General features: G+C 36.9%; 1 protein-coding gene across 3 annotated transcripts in view; it reads right to left on the bottom strand.

The window, feature by feature from the left end:
* Window positions 1–24,690, bottom strand: part of PTPRM (protein tyrosine phosphatase receptor type M) — a 779,193-nt gene that overhangs the window by 285,083 nt on the left and 469,420 nt on the right. For all 3 annotated transcript variants that reach the window (XM_058556689.1, XM_058556687.1, XM_058556688.1), the window contains exons 9-11: window positions 19,680–19,789; window positions 10,072–10,273; window positions 6,872–6,974 (exon numbers count right to left, since the gene is read on the bottom strand). In XM_058556689.1, coding sequence (XP_058412672.1) covers window positions 6,872–6,974; window positions 10,072–10,273; window positions 19,680–19,789 — 415 coding nt within the window. The remainder of the gene's footprint in view (window positions 1–6,871; window positions 6,975–10,071; window positions 10,274–19,679; window positions 19,790–24,690) is intronic.

Raw genomic sequence — 24,690 nt, 5'->3', positions numbered from 1 at the left:
CAGCACAGTGCTTGGAACCTAGTGAGTACTGAATAACTGTAATCTAACAACAACTCCATGAGAGAAGGTGGCATTAGTCTTGCTCTGGAAAGATGAGGAAAACGAGGCTCAGAGACGTTAAGAAATTGGTAACGGTCACTTAGCTAGTCAGTGAGAGAGACAGGATTTAAAACTAGGTTTAACTACAAAGACTATGTTCTTTCCCTATATCATGGGGTTCATTTTAAAAGTGAGGTCCACAATTCATGTGACGCATAAATTAGAGTAATTATTTGAATAGCAGAACAGTTTCCTCCTTAGTATATGCCAAAGGAGCAAAGAGTGGTTGCTCCTGTCTAAAAGGCTATGCATGACACCTGGCACTATCTTGTATTTTAGGCCAGAATGATCTTGATTACTAATTATTGATAGATTCAGTAGTTTCTAAGTTAATTTAGAGCAGAGCCTTGTTTAGATCTGGAAATTATACACAGGCGAATTTAAAATCAAACTACTTTTAAATTTACATTTTAGAATCTTTGGATCTTAAGGTAAACTTGGCATTGTGAGGTTTTACACTATAGTCTTTTCTTTCTAAAAATAATATTGGCATTCCGGCAAGAAAATGAAATAGAGAGATAAACTTTTTTTGTGAATAAATAATAAAAAATATTTGCAAATCACTATTTAACTGGCTCCCCTGAGCCAGGATCAAACTCTTGGACACAACTATTCGATTAAAAAGATAATTTTTAGACTCTGGGGATTAAATTCTAGCATAATCATAAAATGGCATTTGAATCACAAATATGTTTCTTTTAAAGAAAGCAGAAGGATCACATTCTTCAAAAGCGAATAGAACATAGACTTCATTGAGTCAACTCTTCAGGGTATGTCATGTTGTGAATTTTACTTTTAGAGTGATTACAAACAGAAGATCAGTTTCCTTTTGTTTTATGGTTAAGTTTTCTCAGTACAGCTCATAATAAGCATAATTAGCTAATGATTCACGGGTCAACAGGGAAACACCTAACTTTTTTAAGAGTTGTTATACTACAGAATTGGGGTCAGGGGAGAGTTCATTACCTATTTTATAATATTAATTCCTAAAAACAAGCAACTGCATAAATAAACAGGTAGCCAGATGCAATCAAATTTTAAAATGCAGTAGAGATACCAGAATTTATAGAAATCCTATTTATGATTTTATTGATAGATAAAATTGTTAAATCCTTAATTTATTTTTCATGTACAATTAGATTTTTCGTGATAACAGATTTGAATAAAATGAAACACACGAAGGAAAAGTTAGAGGACCAGGGCTGGTCCTGTGAAAAGAAATAGCACAAACTACCTACTGAGACAGTTTGATGAATGCCACAGCAAGAAAAAAACACATACAGCATTTAGTATGTGCAAAGTATGGCTTGAAGTGTTTTAAAAAATATTACCTCATTTAATCCTCACAAGAACCCTATAACGCTGATATGCTCAAAGGCTTGCATGGAGGAGAAGAGAATGGAATGTCCAGGAAGGGGGTGTTAATGGAGTGAAATGTGTTTCTTTGGACTTACAGATGGTGGATAATCAAATGGATTACTGCCACTTAAAAAAAAATTTTTTTAAAAATATCTGGTCCATACTTCATAAAGTCAAACTTCTCTAAATGATAATCAATTATATGCCAACAACTATAATTCCTAACAGGAAACTTCTTAAAACAAAACGCATGATTCCCTCCGACCTTTCATTAATAATAATGATCTCCTTCCTTGTCTTCACTATGAAAAGATGTTTCACTGTCCCATCTGAGGTGGCAGTTTTCACAGACTATCTGACACTCTCATGCTGAGTTCTTTTAACAAAAACTGCTGTGTGATAACCAGCTGGGGACATGAGTACAGGCTGATGGCCCACAAGGAGAATAAATCTCATTTTCCGGATAGCTCCAGGAGCAAATCAAACATTTTTAGGAAGTGTAACAAATTTTCTTAAAATAAATACAATTTCTTTACTGCCTATTTATCCTCAATGGAATGAAAACTTGTCCTTCACCTTATTCTAAGAACACAGCATGAGTTTTTCAAAGGACGAAAAGCTTGATAATGAGAAAAAATAGTATCATTTAATACATTTTTAATTTTCTGTCTAATTTGTTAAAAAAGAATATTTGATGAGTAGTTTGAGTAAATCAGAAAATATTAGAAGTGAACAATGAGGCTTTAATATCTCTACTGTACACATTTCCCTAATTAACTACATAAGGCAAAGCAGCAGTAGGAAAAAATGAGAGAGGAGTAAGTGAAAATAGCACACACCCGCAGTCTACCACGATAATGAATTCAAGGCAAAATCAATTTAATAAAAGTCTTGACATATTATATAAAAATAAATAAATTCTTAATTTATATATGAAACCGAAGTTGTTTTATGATACAAGTCTTTATTTAAAAAGAAATCAGAAGTGTTTTAGATGAATAAAGCATTTATGCTTGCTCTCTACTAACAGGAAATATTTCCCATCTCATTGATATCTTACCTAGGACACATTGTTAAAAAAAAGCTAGGCAAAATATTTCTTCCATTCCTTATGCTCTCATCTCTTCCCCATCCATAATGTAGTGAAGTTCCTATTTGCTTTAAGATTGGCCCTAACTCTCAGCAACAGAAACTAGTCACAAATTGCTTTTTAAATATAACTGTTGAGGAAGCGTTCAATTGCAAATGCAACCAAAGTATAATAAGTTACCAATGGCAATAAAAGCACAGCATTACCATAATTAGGGCTATTTTTACTAGAAGAACAAAGTGGCTACCATAAATTAAAATTGCGTTCACATGTTTAGGCATTGGTTTTGATGTTTTGGCTGTTGATGTGATTACTGCCCTCCTCCCATCCCCAGGGACAGACAATCGTAACAGAGATCTTCCCCACTCAATAGTTTCTCCTGAATGAACGAATCAAAGAATGATTTGGTAATCTTTTACTATTGCACTGAAATGAATATCAGAATATTTAATTAATTAACATATTCAAGCACTGAGTTTTAATTAAGAAGACACATAGCTCCAAAACATTTATGAACAAATTAAAGCAACAATGCCTAACGAACAAAAATGAGAGTCATTTGAAAACACCATCACCTAAGGCTCAAAAATGTGACTGTGTCTCAAGTCTAGACCATTAGAAGGTATAAAACACCATTAATGAGGGGTATGGCACACAATGATTATGTATATATCACAAGAGTAAGCTCACAGAGAGAAGTTTTGTTGCGCGAGCAAAGCACAACACTTTGTGTACCGCCTGTATCTAGAGCTGCTCTTTCACTGGTGAATGACAAGGGTTTTCTCTGTTGGATTGTGTCTGCATGGAATGAACAGTGGAGAGAAGAGAGAGAAATGAGGTGATTCTAAATGAGTACAAGAAAATTAAGCTTTTCCCTGACTTATTAAAGGAAAAAACTGACTACATGAACAGACATTAAAATTCTGTCCCAGGTGCTAGTTTACTGGCTAGAATGACAGAATTTGTGTTCTTTCCGGCCACCTCAGGATTTAAATAATTTCATGTGACAGAGCTGATGTGTTGATCAATAAAAAGACAACAATCGTTTACACTGAGAGTTTAGTGCAATTTCAAGAATCTGCATTAACCAAGCTGAGTGTCTGTAGTGGAATCAATACACAACCACCTTACTTAGTGAAGTGCATAACTGAAGTCCGACTGAATTTTCAACACCAATGAATATGAATTAAAGAAAAATCAAATCAACTGAAAGAATGGGCTTTGGAAATCACACAATGACAGTATCTTTGAACATATTATACCATGCAAAATCCAGGAAAGCGAACAGATGTTGACTTTCATTTCCCCTCTTTCTTCTAGTATTTATCTTATGATTCGGGAAAAGCTTTCTTATATAGCAGTTTGATTACATGTGCATTTTGCAAATTTCCAGATGTGTTCAAATCTTTTAATCTACATTAAGGCTTTATATTTTAGGTCCCTATGATTCCCTAATCAGAGTTCTTATTTCTCTAAACATAAAATAAAATTGAAAATTTTCATATATCCCATTTAGTTTGTGAGTATTCTGGACATTTTTTTTCCAAACTATCCTTCTAGACATATTGGTCTTCTGTCTACTCAATAGATAATCAGTCCCATTATGTTGTACTAGAATAATGAATCCTTTGAACAGAATATTCACTTTTCTGCAGGAAAAAAAAAATCTTTTGACAGGTGAGGTTGAGATAATTCCCTCTCTCATATACGTGCCCATAAAATTTACCCATTTAAGACAAGCGTCCTTCTAGTAAAGGTGGTATCTCTAGTGGATTTCCCTGTAATGCTAATGGAATAGTGTCCCACAAGAAGTGATCTTGATTCTAACATTATGGATTTAGATGATGAATATAGACAGCAAATTTATTAATTTAAAGATACTAACAATGTGGAAGAAGGTATAATAGAGGCAGAACGCAAAGTGACCCTGGCAAATTCGAGGAAAGTTTAGCCAATAACAAGATGATGTTAAATCAAAGCAGAGCAGTGCTGAACTTGGAAAACAAGGCATTACGACAACTGTGAAAGAGGATGTGACAACATAAACTGAAATATTAGCAGAGTGAGACAGCTGAGCCTGACGAAATGACGTAAAACCTGTGGTGAAAGCTATGTATTTTGGACACTCTGACAAGCATTTGAATCTGTATTTTGATAGCTATAAGAATAGAAAGGCTGAGGATATCTAGAATTAAGTAGCTAGTAAGGCTCTAAAGTCTTCAAAAACAACTAGAGATGTGTAAAAGTAAACAACAACAAAATAATGGCTTGGCAAGGCCTGTGACAGAAAATATAAACAGTAGTTTGGAATGCAAGTGACACTTTAAAATGATAAGGCCTAACGTAGATTGCCCCAAAGGAATCTCATTTGAAAACTTAGACTTGGAAAGATCTACAAAAGACGTGGATGGAAACCTGACTGAACAGGTCTGAAGGAAAGACGTGCAAAGAATAAAAAATGTATAAAAGGAGTTTATATAAGAATAAAGTAGAATAGGGAATAACTGGCTGTATAGGAGAAATGGTTAGGATTTCAGCTTCCTTCAGTTTGGAGGCATTGAAACTGCGTGACCTCTACTCTTTCGTTTCATCACGATGCTTCTTCAGTAGAACACTGACTCCTGTCCTAATGGCCTGTTATTGCTGAGTCTGGGCAACTGTTAAATTGGTGAGAAAAAAATGATGCTCTCAAGGCCATGGTCAGAGCATCAATTTTCATTTAATAATAATTCAGCTTTCTGGAGTGGAAAGAGTCTGACCCTCAGCTATGGGTACACTTGAATCTTGGACGGCCGTCTAAGGAGTGTGCACCTTGGGTTACTGAGGTTAGTGCAACCCCTCAGCACCACACAAAGTAACGCAAAGGGCCTGGGGAGTGTCAGTGGCATCACTTGTCTAGCAGTAATAATATCTGAAATTTGGAATCGACTTTTTATATATTTCATAGTGTTCTCACAAACTGCATCTATGAATGGCAATCTTAAATCTCTTACATGAGCTACTATGTTAAATAAGTCAACAGAGTAACTAAAAACTGTTGCATAAAATTTTGTAGATTTTTCAAATAAAAGTTTCTGACTCCTGGGCCGGCCCCGTGGCTTAGCGGTTAAGTGCGTGCGCTCTGATGCAGGCTGCCCGGGTTCAGATCCCAGGCGCGCACAGATGCACTGCTTCTCCGGCCATGCTGAGGCCGCGTCCCACATACAGCAACTAGAAGAATGTGCAACTATGACATACAACTATCGCCTGGGGCTTTAGGGGAAAAATTAAAAAAAAAAAAAAAAAAGTTTCTGACTCCACCCTAATTTGATTTCACTATCAATGAATACTATTCCGTTTTTCCTCTTGATTCTATGAAATGAGACTTGTGTACATCTTATCAAGTAGAAAGAAGTCCAACCAACCTCCCTGTGATATTGTAGTGAAAATGGGATCAAATAGAGCCAGGTTTCAAAAGGTCAATGAAATAAAATTCTACAAAGGAACATGGAAACAAACCCTCTATCGCCTTAACGTGAACGTAAATGTTTCCTTGGAGTACGTTATTCAAAATAATAAATCATTTTGAAGAGAATCTAACTCCGATAGTACAAAATACCTAAATACCTCTGAAACAAGTAGAAATTTCATTTATACAGATTAATGAGCTTATGACAAGTTCATACTCAAGAGTGATTCAGGCATTCCTTTGCTCCTTCCTAGGAAGAATAAATTTATTTTATTCATTCACTGTAAAAGTTACACTTGGTAATTTCTTAGCTATATAAATCATCATGGAATGAGATATGGGGGCTGCATGATGGTAATAAACTTAAATCTGTTCAAATAAAGATTTTACAATGCTCTTTCTAATCATCTGTTTCTTTTTAAGAAATAATTATACACTACATAGTCAGTTGAGAAATTAACCAATTTACTATAAGTTAACTGACTTAAAACCCCAGGTAAACAAAAAAACCCAAAGGTCCATTTAAAGAATAGAGCTCAGGATAAAACGTCATCTGCCCATGGGTAACTAAATTGCAGCAAGCAATTACCTTTTAGAAGTAAAGCCACCTCTCAAAAGACTGGGGCTTTTGTTCTTATCTTCAAAGAACAACCCACTTGTGGCAGAATCAAACTCGTTACATAATACTTGATCACCCCACTTCAAAGCACTTTCCTCTTCCTCAGTCATTTCTTTTAATTAGAGCTAATAAAGACATGGGTTTACATGCTGACTAAGGTTTGTAGCAAATCTCTAGAAAACACACTCGAGAAATTAATCAATTTGACTTTAGTTTTTCTCTCTCTGGAGCCAGCCCACCCTTCCCTGCTCCGTACCTGACAGGCGCGCCTCGGCTGTGTGCAGGTTTCAGCATGACTGTCACTGTATTGTCAGTTTGATTCAAAGGGGTCTCAAGTTCATAAGCTGGCATAGAGGGTGCTGGGGAAAATGCAAAAGATGGAAGACTCATTATCTCTGATTTATCCTTTCAATTTTCTTTCTACTTTCCTTTACAAAGAACATTAAGAACACAGTGCCCTTAGTTTAAATTGTAGCTATCAACTGACCATGAACAGCCTTTCTGTGTATACCCTACCCTATATATCTGTGTATACCCCCTGCATTTGTCCTGCAGAATATCAGGACAACTGCTGAAAACAGTGTGTGTTGACTTCTTTGATCTTAAGTTTCTAAGTTGGGACAGGGCATGAGGGGGGCTTGTGATGTATTAGTAATATTTTGTTTCTCAATTTGGAGTCTCACTAAATGGGTGTAGTGTGAAATTCATCAAGCTGTATGCTTACAATCTGTGTACTTTTCTGTACATATGCTTTTCTTCAAAAAAAAATTTACTTCAAATGCATATTTAAGAAATAATTATTATGATCAGAACTGAACTTTACACTTGTTCCATCTAAGCCCAGGTTCTCATGTACCAAAGATCCATCTGGGGATTTGAAGAGGATTGTTGAAGCCAGAGAGGCTTGTTGAAAAATTAGTGACGACTTGTGGGCTCCCAGAGAAATCACGAGGGTAGAAAAGATACGGGAATTGAAGTAAGAAAGTCTTGGGTTTGACTTTTTGTTGTTTTGTTTAAGAGCTTAGGCGCATTAATTATCTCTGTAACTTCAGTTTACTTATCTTTCAAAATAGGAAGAATTACCCTCTGGGGTTATTATGAGAATTCAAAGAGATAATAAAGAGAGCCAGGCAAATATAACTCTATAAATGTTAGTTCTCCTCCCAATGTGAATCCTATTTCCAAGGCCATTTCCTGGCATTCTTTGTTTTCTAGATTGTTAAGTCTTATTAGGAGAAGATAACAACAGAGCTCTTTGGTAATTTTGTCATCACCATAGACAAGAGAATTCATTTCATGAAGGCTGTGATGTGGGAGGGCACATGGTCTTTTTAAGACCCACAGGTATAGGTACCCGATGAGAAACAGCAGAGATCACCTCTTATAAATATAGGTTTTAAAAATCTCTCACATATAAAAAGTTTTTATGTAAAAGACATGGGCTATATCTCTGTTCTATTTATTGGATTTTCTCAGCATTAAAAATTAACTCCAATTCTATTAAAAATGAACTCTAGGGGCCGGCCCGGTGGCGTAGTGGTTAAGTTTGCACGCTCCACTTTGGCGGCCCAGGGTTTGCAGGTTAGGATCTCAGGTGTGGACCTACACACCGCTTATCAAGCCGTGCTGCAGCAGCGTCCCACATATAAAATAGAGGAAGATGGGCACAGATGTCAGCCCAGGGCCAATCTTCCTCAGCAAAAACAGGAGGATTGGCAATGGATGTTAGCTCAGGGCTAATTTTCCTCACCAAAAAACAAAACAAAAAAAAACAAATGCAATTCACAGCATAGAATTACATCTTGCATAGAGAGTAGTTCTCTATCTGAGGTCCATGAAAGCAGAAGATAGGGGCCCATAAACTATAAAAATCAAATAGTTATTCTTGATGAGCCTTCTTAGGCTAACTAAAATGTCAAATGTCTTTGCCTTTGGATAGAACTGTATGAACTTGGTGGGCTAACAGTGACTCATATCAACCAAAATTTTTATCTAATACAAATGGTAAAAAGAAATTATTTTTTTTCTAAAAGCATATCCTCTTTAAGATATTAATCTTTGAGATATGGTTTCCATAGGGGAAAATTACCCAAAAAAGAGCTTGAAGGTATACACATGGGCACAAAATTCCTCTTTAAATCTCCATGATAAATTCATGCACCAGATAATATCCTGTTAATTCATTTCTAGGGATAAATTCACCTGATCAATATCAGAGAGGAAGTACATGGAAGAATTATAATTAGAACCTACATTTTCTGATTCCAAGTCTGGTGGTTTTTCTACTCACTCCTCTGTACAACGTGTTTCACTCTCCTAACCTCTAATTTTTCTGACCTCCCAAGGATTTCTTCCTCTTTCCCAAGTTTCCATATTGTTCTTAAAACCTAATGCTTTATATCAAATACCAAGAGTATATTAAACTTCAAGTCAACTTTGTGTTCATAAATAAAACCTTACATAAGGAAAAATCTTCCCTTGTTATAATTGTTTTACAAAAAAATTCCAAATCTCCCTCCTTCAAAACCTAGTAGAATGCTTATAGTACGCTAGTTATGAGTACCTCCCTTCCTTTAATTCTAAACAAAAACTTTTACAAAACTAGGAATGAGAGACAATAGATATAAAAATCAGGCTAAATATTACTTAGCTAAAACTGACTGATTAAAAGAGTGACCTCCCTCACCAGCCTCCTGCTCGTCTACACCCAACCAAAAGTCAAAGCCAAACTCAAATGCTTCCCCACTCATACCCAAAGGGGAAAAAATGAGAAAAGAAAATGCCCATGGAATCGTGTTTACTGCTGTTACATATCCCACACCAGATGGCAACTCCATTTCCTCTAGTCTATAGCACAAAGACATTTTCTGCACAGTTGCACATGCCCAGAAATATTTCTCAAATTATGTCTTTTGTTGGATGGCATAATTGAATTTCTACAAGCAAAAAGCTAGAGTCGGTGAGTGCCTGGTGCCACCCCTCTGTTGTCGCCTCTCTCTTCAGGACTTGAAACCACTAATGGTGAAACTACTAAATACCAAGGAAGGCTGATTCTTCTGGAAGTGGACTCCATACACTGCTGTGCTTCTGCTGAGCACTCAATCATTCATGGCTCATTACAGAGACTTTTCCAACACTGCTGCTCTGGTAACTTGGAATGGTGAAGGGGATAAGAGTACACAGAACAGAACCTTCTCCTCATGTCCAAGTCCTCCAATGCAAATCATTAAAGTGGCTACTTCCTAGCACAGGAGGATCGTAAGCTCCCAAATTATAAATATTTGTAGTATTTCATTTAATTCCAGACAGATTTCCAGATGATTTTCAGGCATCCGAAAGTATTACTTTGAATACAATGTGTAAGTTTGGGTGAGCTTTACATACTTGACAATGGGCATGAAAAGGTACAAAAGTGCTATATTCTGATAAAAGGCATAATTCATGAATACACAATACCTGATATTTTGGTGGTGAACTGATTTGTTGCTGGAGGTCCAAAACCCTTAGCTGTGCTAGCTCGGACGGTAAAGGAGTACGTGGTCCCCGGACACAGTCCAAAGAATAGAAAATGGGTTTCATTTCCCAGTTTTGAAACTCTTCCACTTTGACTGGATAAATCTATTCCTGGGTCAAAGGAACTGACTGCTTTGTAGGTGATCTGCAAGAGAATAAGAATGTAATAAAATATCGGGAGCAGATGGACCAAGACTGCATCTTTATCCAATAAAGCCTTCTGACGTATGCACAGTCAGACACCTTACGACAAGCTCTCCTACTCACGTAGTCTCTTCAAATCCTGGATCCAGTGAAGGCGCGCAGGAACTCAGCCACAACTGTTATGAGTTGTTACTTTTATAGACAGAGGAACTGAAAGCCAGTAGATTAGAACATAAAGGATGAGTTCAGGTTTAAGCTAATACCTTGAAGTTGTCTGCTTTCAAAATGTCATTCTGGAAAACTACATTCCAGTTGGCTTAAAACAAAATAACAAAATATACAACTAGCTCAAACAGATAAGGACCTGACAAAGGTAAGGCCTCATCTCTCATTCAGCAGCCATAGTTTCATTTAGCACTGAATAGGACTATTGTTTACGGGGAACAAAGATGTTTTAAGTGTTTTCATCCATGTGGGCAAGATATCTGCTCCAAAAATAAATCCTAGACACGTGTCAGTAGCTCTTGATGCTGTAACTGTGGTGCTCATGATGGGTCATATTTACTTTTTCTCTTTAGAGCAATGCTGTCCAATAGAACTTTCTGTCATGATGGAAATGTTCTATTCTGCTCTGTTCAATACAGTAGCCACTAGCCACAAGTGGCTATAGAGCACTCGAAATGTGGCTAGCTAATTAAAATTAACTAAACTTTAAATTGCCACATGTGACCAGGAGCTGCCATTTGGACAGTGCAACTCTAGAAGCTTTTGCCACATAACAGGTATTCAAAGCACGTTGGATGAGTCTGGAATGTGTGAAAATAAATATAGCATAGGTGTCTTTAAATTTTGCCCTTTCAAATGATTTTTTAAAGAATTTCACTATAAGTAGTTCATCAACGATTCAAGAAAATGCATTTTAGTGGTGATTATGTAATGATATAATTTTTAAACGTGGCATATTCAAAAGCTTTAAATTGCAAAACTGAGCACTTTTCTTGTTTTTAAATAGGTAAACTTACTTATAATTTATGTGCATGAACACTAACACTGTTATTATATGAAGTGATAATTGACATTCTTCTTCTATTTATACCATGTCATTATAATTAAGGAGACCTCTCTGTGAGAATATTTAGATTGAATCAACTAAGCTTTAGCAAGAAAATGTTTGCTGTATATATTAATCACTGCAGTGCATGACACTGTCAGAGCCAGGCAGCTATCCGTCGGCAACCCTCTCGCAGACTTCCCTCACGAGGTTACTCCAAGCCAAGAGACAAGACCACGTCCACCACCCAGCTGCTGTGGGAGAGACTTCAGCAACATCACCACTGTGTGCTTAGTTGCTTACTTTGACCCCCATTCTGATTCCCCCAGAGAAAAGGGTGTTCAGAGAAGGCAGATCTAAGCTGTGACAGCCTAACTGCCCCCTCAAAGTTTCTTAATTCATTCATTCACCCATTCAAAATACATTCACTGTGTGCCTCCTATGTACCAACCACCCTGCTCTGAGTTGGGGTCTCATATGGTGATTCAGACCTGGTACCGGCCCTGGAGGAGATAATAGTCTGGTGGGGAAGGAGAGAAGCAATCCAGCAATTATAATACAGTATAATTAAAACAAGAACTAGCACTGTCCGCCAGGGCTAGGTTAATCTTATTCGTTTTATTGACTTACTAAAACTTTAATGGGATACAGATGCATACGGGACAAAGTCCAAAATCCCTAGCTTCGTGTTTAAGATGCGCCTAGACCGTCTTCTCCAAAGTTATTTCTGAATATTTGACACGATAACATTAGATTTTCTTCTGTCTTCATCAGGGGATAAAGATTTACTGCCTCACAAACACTGGGTTTTTCTGACACCGTTTTTGCTCATCAACTTTCACTGGCCTGGAACTTGGTAGGTTATCTCTGTCCTGTTTGCTCCACCATGAATTCAGATTCATGCATTCCATTCACATATTGATCAAACGCTGACATTCTGTGAGCCCTGGAGTCATCAGGTAGATGCAGGCCCTGACCTCGGGTAGCTAAGAATCTGGACTGGGGTTGGGGGGAGCTGCGGAGATACACAATGAGTAGATTGATAATTTTTAAACACTAAGTTCCATGGAAGAAACAAACAGGGTGCTAAGATAAAGAATACTGTGGGGAGAGAGGGGTACATACACAGCCATTTAGAATGGCTGGAGAAGGGCCCACTGAGGAGATGTCAGTGAATCTGAGGAGACTTGAACTTTGTGAAGGAGCCAGCCATGCCAAGAGTGTGAGAACAGCATGAACCGAGCCTGTGAAGCAGGAGCGTTCTGGGCAGTTAATGGCGAGAAGGAAGACCTGTGTGGCTGCAGCCCAGCGAGTGAGGTGAGTGTGGTTACTGGTGGGCTGGAGAAGAGGGCAGCCGCTACACCATGCAGCGCTCTGTATTCCAAGATACGAAGCACGGACACATACAATGAGGAGCCTTTGAACATGTTCAAGTGTGAAAACAAAATGGTCTGATTTCCTTTATAAAAAGATCACCTTGGTCGCCAGGTGGGGGACTGATTTGATGGAAGGGGGCAATAAAAGTAGTAGGGAGACCATTAGGAGCTACTGCAGAGACCACGGGGTAAACCTATAGTGTAGGTGAGAAAATAAGTGGCTTGGACTACAGTTGGGGCAGTGAAGAGGGCAATAAATGAAAAGAATCGGCATATGTTAGAGACAAAACGGACAGAACCAGTGATGGATGAGATGTGAGGGAAAGATGGAGGAATCAAGGATAGGTTCCACGTTGTGGGCTTGAGCAAAGGATGGCCCCACTTAATGAAATGGGATGGAATGAATGAGGATAAGTTAACAGTTGGATTGTGGACATATCAAGTTTGAGATGCCTATGAAGTCAAGTGGACATACCATCTATGACATAAAGCTGCGATCTTAGAGGTCTGGCCCAGAAATAGAAACTTGGGGGTGATCAGAACCGAAATATTATGGTTTAGGAATGCCTGAGGTCACTGGGGAAGGGATTTTAGGGGGAACACTCATATTTAATATGGGATGGAGGAGGAGAAGCCAACTAAAGAGCCAGAAAAGGAGGATGGAAGCCAAGAGAGAGAGCTGTCATAGAAATCAAACGAGAAAAGAAAAGAAAGTGTTTTAAGAAAAAAATGCTTTCCAAGATGCTGTTGAAAGTTCCAGTGAGATTGGAACAAAAAAGTATCCATCCATGTCTCAAGCCAGAGTTCTCATTTTACTTATCCATAAAGCCTTCCAATATCTGACCTAACAAATCACTGGACCAGCTGAATGTCTACTGTTGTGACTGTGTCCATATAAATCATTTGGCAATAATGTTGCATTATTACTCTACAATGTATTATAAGAGCTCGTGTGTAGTCTTAAATCATGACTTGAATATGCCAAAGGAACTGGAACTTTTCATATAATTGTATCTTCTTTCTGAGGAGTGACTGATGTCTTATTCTTCTTTCTGATCCCACTGTGACCAGTAAATATTTGGCACTTAGTATATATTTTCCTAAAAAGACTCCTGGAGAGAGCAGGTGTGAGAGCGCTCACATAAATGCTCACACTATAGCAAGCAGGATGTTTGCTCCACCGGCTCAGACTATAAAGCAAAAAGCAAATGCTTTATCAAAGGACTTGCTGTTCCACTGGGGCTGATGGGTTTGTACTTGCCTATAGCCCTGAAGTTGTAAGGGGGCTGAGGGTTCTTAACTGTCTTTAGTCACAGCCCTTTGATAATTTGATAAACATTATAGATCTTCTCTTCCCACCCATAAAAATGCACATATACACTAATTCATGCACTCCTAAAAACTATGAATCCTTTCCCTCACCTCTAACAAACAAATATTTGTGGACACAAATCATCTGAAAGTTCATGGATTCCCCTCAAACCCATCCAGAGCCCTGAGAGTTTGAATTGCAGGGATTAAAAAAAGATCCTCAGGAACAGGGGCTATCTAGCTCTAGAATTCCACTGCCTGCCACAGATTTGATGCTCAATAAACCTCTGTGCCCCTGAGTAGTAGTTCTCAGGGGCACCAGGATATAACCCCACACTCAAAGCCAAATGCAACACGTCCCTTTGGCATTCATTTTTTCACTTGTTCATTCAGTAAGTGTTTATTAGGTGCCTATTAAGTACCAGGCTGTGGAAAAGCAGCAGGAAACTCCCAGAAGGAAAGTTTAGGACTGCTTTCACACTTGCACTGCGTCACCGGCTGAGGGCCAATGTGATTTTAATGAAGCTCCTATAGAGAACACTCATGTTCCAGTGCTGGATCTAGATGCCCAAATCAAAAGCAAAGGACATGCAAACAACATATGTAGGGGTTAGATTTAGGTGAGATGGAGTCAACTGCTGCTTATGTTGGATGATTTCTGATTTGGATGTAAGTGCTTGAAATATTCCAAAATTATCTTCCCCTCCTCCACTTAAAGTTTCAAATTCTAAACTGAGAGATTCATAGAGAACCAAAATGAATTAACATGTGCTCTTTTACCAGGAAGTGAATCAAAATCTTCTAGGGAGTGTGAGTTGATTGTAATTCCATTCAGCATTAAATACAGTCCTTTAATGGAGGTCCAAACAATCAAAAGAACAAATAAATAAATCTGATTTCAGAGGAGGAAAGGATACTTCAGGGAAATGTACAGTATTTAAATCAAACACTGAAAGATAAACAGAAGTATCACAGGAGGAGAATGGAGGGGAGGGCATCAGGAGGAAAGAAGGATATAAGCAAAAGCTGGGTGGTGTTCAGAAGGTTCTTGGAGAAAATTCCATATACATGGCTCCTTAAATTCCAGGAAAAAAATAATCGGAGATGCAGTAATAAATATAAACTGGGATTAGATCACGGAAGGCCTTGAATATTGAAACTAAATTTCTTTTTTTTTTTTTTTGTGAGGAAGATTGGCTGGGAGCTAACATCTGCCAATCCTCTTCTTTTTTTGCTGAGGAAGACTGGCCCTGGGCTAACATCCGTGCCCATCTTCCTCCACTTTATATGGGACACCTGCCACAGCATGGCTTGACAAGTGGTGCATCGGTGCATGCCCGGGATCCGAACCGGCGGACCCTGGGCAGCCGCAGCGGAGCGCGCGCACTTAACTGCTTGCACCACCAGGCCAGCCCCGAAACCAAACTTTTTAACATGGCCCCTATAGTCTATTTCTTTCTTTACTACTACTATCTCAGTCAACAGTGATTAACTGAGCCTAGTTACACAGGCTCAGGATCTTGAGGTGTCTTCAACTCTTGATTAGTCAATACCCCAATCAGTTGAAAAGTCCAGACCATTCTACTTTACTATGCGCCCAAGCAACCTGCACTTTATACTCTATTCACACATTATATTGATTTGCACTTATTGATTTGGTACTTATTTGGTACGTATTTCATTCTCTCTCTATTGAGTTGTTGATAAGGCTGTTACTTTTAGTATACAAGGGACAATACTTTTTATACTTTTGTCTTCACTCACTAGGCTATTGTGAGCTATGTAAATTTAGTGAGGTACAATGGAAATACTGTGTATTTGGGAGTATTACTGACTGATAAACTTCTAGAAATAGGTTTGATATGCAATGTTTAAATTTTGATAGATACTCTCAAATTACCTACATAAGAAGTTGCAAATGTATTTTCCCACTAACAGTCTATACATGCACACATTTCCCCACATCACTGCTTACCATACCAACTTAAACTTTCTGTAGCACTTGCTTTATTGCTTTCTTAATTATTAGCAAGGGGGAGTAGGTATCTTTTCATATGCTTGCATGCCATTTGGATTTTTTTTCTATAAGTTGCCTCCTCTTATTCTTTGTCCATTTTTTCTAATGGAGTGTTTTATCTATTTCTTATTAATCCATATCAATGCTCTGTATATTACAGCCACCAGCTCGTGACTGCTATAAATGTTGACAATCATTTCCCCAAGTCCTCTGTTTGTGTGTAGACTTTGTGGTATCTTTCATCATTCAGAAGTTTAAATTCTTATATAACCAAATCTGTCAATCTTTTAAAAAATGACTTCTGGGTCAAGCTTAGAAAGATATATTACAAAAATGTCTTCCTTATTTTTCTTATAGTGTTCTTATAGTTTAATTTTTGTGTTTAGATCATGAATCTATTTGGTATTTATTTTTGTATGATGTGAGGTGGGGGTCTTATATGGCATATTATTCTTATAATAAAATGCTCGATTTTCTAAGATTTATCAAATTTTATCCATCTATATTCATAAATGAACTTACCCTATAATTTCTACCTTTACTGTAAAATTTGGAAGGACATGCATCTAGTTGTTAACAGTAATTGTATCTGAAAAGTGAAATTGGGAAGCAAAAATATTTTATTTTGAATATTTCTGTACTGAAAATATTCTTTCAGAGAGCAATATTACATTTATAATTTGATAACACAAAATGTTGGTAGCTGTTGAGGAAGGGTGTAATTATAGTCCCAGGTTTTAGGAAGATGACTCTGATACAATGAAATGGCTGATAGGGAGGTAGGGTACATGGAAGGCTGGAGCTGGAACGAAGGTAGGGGAACAGAAAGGAAAGGCTAGTTTGAGAAGGCTGAAGATGGACGCTAGGGGAACGTAGGGCAAAGAATAAGACCAGAAGAGTGCTTTAAGGTTGTAAATTGTCATAGCTCCTGGCAAAAATGATGTCAGCATTTTCCAATCATTAATCGTTTGGTATATCTTTCACAAGAAGTAAAGAGAGAACTTGAGAATATACCTGAACCCATGGCATATTCATTTACAGCATCTACACCATTCAATCTGTTTTTCCTTCTTTCCTTCAAAAGCTTTCCAGGGGCCAGCCCCGTGGCTTAGCGGTTAAGTGTGCACACTCCGGTACTGGCAGCCTGGGTTCGGATCCCAGGCGCGCACCGACACACCACTTGTTGGGCCATGCTGAGGCGGCATCCCACATAGAGCAACTAGAAGGATGTGCAACTATGACATACAACTATTTACTGGGGCTTTGGGGAGAAAAAAGAGGAGAAAAAAAAAAAAAGAGGAAGATTGGCAATAGATGTTAGCTCAGGGCCAGTCTTCCTCAGCAAAAAGAAGAGGATTGGCATGGATGTTAGCTCAGGGCTGATCTTCCTCATACACACAAAAAAAGCTTTCCAGTATGCTCCCCACACTAAAGAACACCTGTATCACTTATTACTAAGCTTTTTTCCAACTATGAAAATTTACCTCCCCTTCTAGATTTTACCTATAGTTATATATGTTTCTATGAAAGAATATACTGTTCTTAAGGTTCCTGCTTCCTTTTGGGCAACTGTTCTATTTTCTTAGCATGATGTCTGCCCCAGGAGACTGGGGTTCTCCAGAGAGGGGCCAAGTCTGGTTCAACATCCGTCCTCAGGTCCAGGAAGAAGCTATGTCTATCACAGACTCTGGCACAAGCTGGGCGAATCACAGCAGGCAGTGAGTCTCAGCTAAAGAAGAGCTCCCTCCTGAGATCCCTACCTGGAGGAACCCAGAACTCCCTCCTTCCTACTTCTGGAAAACATGGGGAAAAGAGAAAGAAAGATTTGGCGGTCAGAAAACCTATATATATACACATATATATATTTTTTTGGTGAGGAAGATAGTCGCTGAGCTAACATCCGTGCCAATCTTCCTTTATTTTTTGTACGTGGGATGCCACCACAGCATGGATTGATGAGTGGTATATAGGTCCGTGCCTGGAATCTGAACCTGGGAACCCTGGGCCACCAAAGCAGAGCATGTGAACTTAACCACTACACCACTGGGCTGGCCCCCAAAAAACTTATATTTAATCACTTAAGCCTGATTCACACATTTGACATTTTCTCTCTAGTACCTAAAAAAATGAACCAACCTGCTCTGCTTACCTATATCTGATTTTTAAAACCCTGATTGATGACACACTGACGCATCCCCATTGCAGTACCATTTAGATCAGTGTTCAACTGGGAGATCCTGGCTGCTGAAGCCGGAGAGATTAATGAGTTCTTCTTTTGAATTATTATTCCTATTGTTTTCACATTAAAGTTACTTATTACCCAAAAATAAATGTTCAGTGGGATCAGAAAGAAAGAATCTGGCTATTATTTTCTGTCTGTCGAGATATCAATATGTGGCTTTTAGGACAGGTGGACCTATTTCTGGGAACTTAACATTGATTTCAAAGACTGTATCCTTTCTAGCAAAATATTCTGTTATTCTTAGGTAAGAATCTCCAAAACTGAGACTGGAAAATGGTTATGGGGCCAAAATATTAATTAAAGTATAGTTATTATAATCTAAAAGACTCTGATTACAGAGAAAAAAATACAAACTTGTTTGATTTCATTATAAAACTTAGTTCTATAAAAGCTGAGCCATGGATTTTTATAACACTCGATTCTTTTACAATGAAGCAGCCAACAAGCAGCATCAATAACAACGTGAAAATCAAATTTCTTCTTTCATCTTTTCTCTTACTTTGTTAGGCTTTCAATTAAAAACAATCTTTTTTTTTTTGCATTTCAATACCAATTTTCAAAAGGTATAAGGAAACATAAATGTGAGGCTAGCTGGGTCAGAGAAGGGGTTTACAGTGATTATCATCTGACAGCTAATCTGCTCAGGCTTTTGTCAGTAGCTCTGAAAGGTGTTCAAGCAGAGCTTCCACAGGACGAACTGCTGCGATTTTTAGAAACCTAACAACTTATAATTTTGTTGAATTTGCATTCATATAAATGCTAGTTTTAAAAAAATGCACCTGCTTGTTTCTATGACAATAGGCATAGTGAAATGATGTTCACACAGATGTGATGATGACTGTCACCCCGTTATTGCTATTATTTTTTTCCTTGAACAATTCATCAAATTCTTCTCTGCCATCTATCATTCAACCATTTAATATGCCTCAGTAGAAAAACTATGTCACAGAAGTCTAAAGGATGTTTTGCTAATACTAAGAATCCAAAAGACATTATTCTATTGTTATTCTTGCGACAATACCTATTGACTTTGCTAATTGGATAATCAGTGTTTATAATTCAGCAGTAAAATATTTTATAGCTAGCAAGAATTGGATTCTGTGATTGCCTCCTAATCAATGTACACTGCAAAATACTTATTGTTTTTAAGAAAGGTGATTTTTAAAATATTATGTTGTGTCTTTACATATAATAACATATAATCTGGAAACATTCAAATCATTATAAGTATACATCCTGAAATTATACATAATTCAAAAACTCAGTTTTAATTTTTTTGCTTCTATTCAGTAACCATTACAACTATTGAAGGCATTAAACTTCTTAAAAGGCATGCAATTATGCATTTTTTAATACTAGTCTAGATATCAAAGAAAGTAAAATTAAATTACTAACAAATGTGTATACTACCTCATATAAAGTGATGACACCATATGTTTGAATGGGTTCTCGCCACTGAAGAAATATCTTCTCTTCGAAGGTACTTCCTTGTATGGATTCAGTAGGAACAGCGCCTGGCACTAGAAGGGGAAAAAAAAATCGATAAATGTTTGAGTAATAGACTCCCCCCTAAATTAGATTTTTCTAGATTTGATAGGTTTTTAACTCTTTATTGAGGCACAAGATTTTAACAGTCCATAGATACACTCAATTTTCTTTTAAAAATCTGAAATTTAAAACCATTTTGGCTACACTGTTCTTATAAAGAAAAGAATTTTATTACTTTTTCTTTAAAGTTTGAATCAACTGGACAAAGCTCAGTAAGCATCTTTTAAACAAATTTTTTCATTCTTCAAAAATAAATAAAGATTAGAGCAATGAGAATTCCCACACATTGCTTGTGGGAATGTAAACTGGTATAGCCACTTTGCGAATTATTTTCCAAAGTTAAAGAGGCATGTATCATATGACCCAATAATCTCACCTCCAGGTATATATCCTAGTAATATTCTCGCACAAATGTACCAGGAGGCATATACTGACATGTCAACATAGCAGCATTTCTTAAATAAAAATAATAAATTGGAGACAAACTAAATGGTTTAATAAATTGTTTTATATTCACACAATAAAATACAAAAAAGATTGAAAATAAATGACAGCTATATACATTATTGTGGATGAATTTTATAACCATAATATTAAGTGACAAAAGCATGTCAAAGAAGAATATATATGAACTACTGTACTGATATTTAATATATTATTAAAAATACACATAAAATAGGTATTTCAAAAAGATGTGAGGTAGATGAAATAATATATTTTTAAAAAAATTATTTTATTTATTAATAATGTAAAAGATTTGGGAAAGTTTGATGCCATTTTTTAAAATCCTATAATACACAACACCTTTTGATCAGTTTGCAAGAAACTCTAATTGACATAAGGGAAGATGGAAATTTACTTGCCAATATTCTATAAAACATTTAATATTATTTTAAAAATATTATTTATCTTGTCTTCATTTAAATTCAGTTTTTGACTATGCTTTATATTATAGACAATTTGGTGTATTAGTGTGTCTACTCTATTCATAAACTAGTATATCTGCAGTACTTATACATATATTTGGGGGGGCATGATCAAATTTTTTGGTGATGGTGTAAGTAATCAAAAAGTGGTCAGAGAGGACTCACACTTCTCGATTTCAAAACTTAATACAAAGCTACTGTATCAAGACAGTGTGGTGTTGGCATGAGGACAGACACACAGATCACTGGAATAGAGTTGAGAGTATAGAAATAAACCTACACATTTGCAGTCAATTGATTTGCATCAAGGGTGCCAGGAAAATTCAATGGGGAGACAATAATCTTTTCAGCAAAGATTGGGACAACTGGATATCCACATGCAAAAGAATGAAGTCGGATTCCTACCTCACACCATATATAAAAATTATATCAGAACAGATTAAAGAGCTAAATCTAAGAGTTAAACCCACAAAACTCTTAGAATAAACAGGTGTAAATCTTCATGACCTTGTATTAGGCAATAGTTTCTTAGATATGACACCAAAAGCAAAAGCAACAAAAGACAACATAAATAAACTCAACATCAAAATGAAAAGCTTTAGTGCTTCAAAGGCCACTATCAAGAAAGTGAAAAGACAACACACAGAACGGAAGAAAGTTTTTGCAAATCATTTATCTGGCAAGAGACTTATATCTAAAATACATAAAGAACTATTAAAACCCAATAAGAAAACAAATAATCCAATTAAAAATGGGTAAAGGATCTGTATAAATCTTCTCCAGAAAAGATATACAGATGGTCAATAAGCACATGAAAAGATGTTCAACAACATTAGCCAGCAGAAAAATGCAAATCAAAACCACAATGAGATACCACTTCATACCCACTAGGACGACAAGAATCCAAAGACATATAATAGCAAGTATTGCAGAGAATGTGGAGAAATTGGAACCCTCATACACTGTTGAAGGGAATGTAAAATCATCCAGCTACTTTGAAAACAGTCTAGCAGTTCTGCAAACGGTTAAACATAGATAAATTTACCATATGACCTAGCAATTCCACTCCTAGGTACATAGCTAGGAGAACTGAAAACATATGTCCCTCAAAAACTTGTATATGAAAATTAATATCAGCATTATTCATAATAGCCAAAAAGAAGAAACAACACAAATGTTCATCAATTCATGATCAAATAAACATATGTCAATCAAGTTTAAAAAAAGGAGTTGGAGAAATGTTTTAGATTGTGGGATGATATGAGTAGTCCTTTAAAGGTTGGTAAGATCTCCCAGGTTGGAAAGACTGATGAGAATTTCAAAAGGACTCATAAGTAGTACACATTTTTTTAGTTGAGGGACAACTTATAGGTAGATGTAGGACATTTATAGTTATTCTAAATAGAGCTAAGTATTGTTTAGCAGGAAAAAAAATTACTGATTCAGAAGGGAGGCCTGGGTTCTGATTTAAGACTTTCCAGCAATTAAACTGTGCAATTTGAGTAATTCACTGAACCTCCTTGGGTCTCAGTTGAATCATTTCTAAAATGAGGAAGTTAGATTAAGTTGATCTCTATTGTCTAAACTCTAAATAATATATAAATATGAAAATAATTGTTTGTCTTAGGTTCAAGGAATTGATGTGAAACTACATCGACGCAAAGAAAAACAAGGTATTGAAGAAGTTATGACACTGATGAGTTCTAAGAAAATTTGGGTTCCAGGCTCTGAGACTAAAACGTTCATCATAATCAGAAGTTGAACTGAAATGGGCCACACCAGAGAAAGGTGTAAGTCTCTTCCTCATTACCTTGAAAGTGTTTATGACATCATCATCAATTTTCTCACAGCATCAAGATAACTATGATGAGTGGCTCTATTATTTTGCAATGATATTTCTTAAATAGAAAATATTCATTAATCTCTGTGCAGATGAAAAGAAGGTTAAAACAGAAAAAAACAAACCTTTGATTTCATTCAATTAGTATAAATGAGAGTAAAATAAAATGGGAGATAGTCAAAATTATGTTAATCACGGGTCATTTTAAGAGGTTAATTTACTAAAATGTACTGGAGACTTTGTAATTGATGGTGTTATGGAAATGTTAACAGCTAAACCTAAATGAGATTCATATAATTATTTTTAGGTAATAAACTCAAAATGGATTAAAGACTTAAATGTAAGATCTGAAACCATAAAACTCTTAGAAGAAAACATAGGCAGTAAACTCTTTGACATCAGTCTTAGCAATATTTTTATTTATTTATTTTTCTTTTTAATTTATTTTTTACCCCAAAGCCCCAGTAGATAGTTGTATGTCATAGCTGCACATCCTTCTAGTTGCTGTATGTGGGACGTGGCCTCAGCATGGCCGGAGAAGCGATGCATCGGTGCGCGCCTGGGATCCGAACCCAGGCTGCCAGCAGCAGAACGCGCGCACTTAACCGCTAAGCCACAGGGCCAGCCCAAGTCTTAGCAATATTTTTTTGGATCTGTCTCCACAGGCAAGGGCAACAAAAACAAAAATAAACAAATGGGACTACATCAAACTAACAAGCTTTTGCACAGCCAAGGAAACCAACAACAAAATGAAAAGGAACCGACTGAATGGAAGAAGATATTTGCAAATGTTGTATCTGATGAGGGGTTAATACAGAAATCAACTCAATATCAAAAAAACAAATAATCTGACTTAAAATGGGCAGAGGACATGAACAGACATTTTTCCAAAGAAGACATACAGATGGCCAACAGACACATGAAAAGATGCTCAGGGGCCGGCCCCGTGGCTTCGCGGTTAAGTGCGCACGCTCCGCTACTGGCTGCCCAGTTTCGGATCCCAGGCGCACACCGACGCACCGCTTCTCCGGCCATGCTGAGGCCGCGTCCCACATACAGCAACTAGAGGGATGTCCAACATGACATACAACTATCTACTGGGGGGCTTTGGGGAAAAAAAAAAGGAGGAGGATTGGCAATAGATGTTAGCTCAGAGCTGGTGTTCCTCAGCAAAAAGAGGAGGATTAGCATGGATGCTATCTCAGGGCTGATCTTCCTCACAAAAAAAAAAAAAAAGATGCTCAATATCACTAATTATCAGAGAAATGCAAATCAAAACCACAATGAGATATCACCTCATGCCTGTCAGAATGGCTGTCATCAAAAAAGACAACAAATAACAAGTGTTGGCAAGGATGTGGAGAAAAGAGAACCCTTGTGCACTGCTGGTGGGAATGTAAACTGGTGCGGCCACTATGGAAAACAGTACAGAGTTTCCTCAAAAAATTACAAATAGAACCACCATACCACCCAGCAATTCAACTTCTGGGTATTTTCTTGAAGAAAACAAATACAATAATTCGAGAAGATATATGCACCTCTATGTTCATTGTAGCATTATTCACAATAGCTAGACACGGAAGCAACCTAAGTGCCCATTGAGGGATGAATGGATAAACAAGATGTGATATATATGTATAATAGAATACTACTCAGCCATAAAAAAGAATGAACTCTTGCCATTTGGGAAAACATGGATGGACCTAGAGGGTATTATGCTAAGTGAAATAAGTCAGACAGAGAAAGACAAACACCATATGATTCCACTTACATGTAGAATCTAAAAAATAAAACTAATAAACAAACAAAACAGAAACAGACTCATAGATACAGAGAGCAAACTGGGAGTCACCAGAGGAGAATGGGGTGAAATAGATGAAGGGGATTAAGAAGTACAAACTTGCAGTTATAAAATAAATAAGTCACGGGGATGTAATGTACAGCCTAGGGTATATAGTCAATAATACTCTAATACTTTGTATGGTGACGGATGGTGACTAGACTTAACATAATGTATATAAATATCAAATCACTATGTTGTATACCTGAAACTAACATAATATTTTATGTCAACTGTATTTCAATATAAAAATACATAAATTAATTT

This window comes from Diceros bicornis, chromosome 16 (genome assembly GCF_020826845.1).
Source record: "Diceros bicornis minor isolate mBicDic1 chromosome 16, mDicBic1.mat.cur, whole genome shotgun sequence".
Taxonomy (NCBI): Eukaryota; Metazoa; Chordata; class Mammalia; order Perissodactyla; family Rhinocerotidae; genus Diceros; species Diceros bicornis.
The sequence above is the reverse complement of the archived record's forward strand: the minus strand, read 5'-3'. Positions and strand labels throughout refer to the sequence as shown.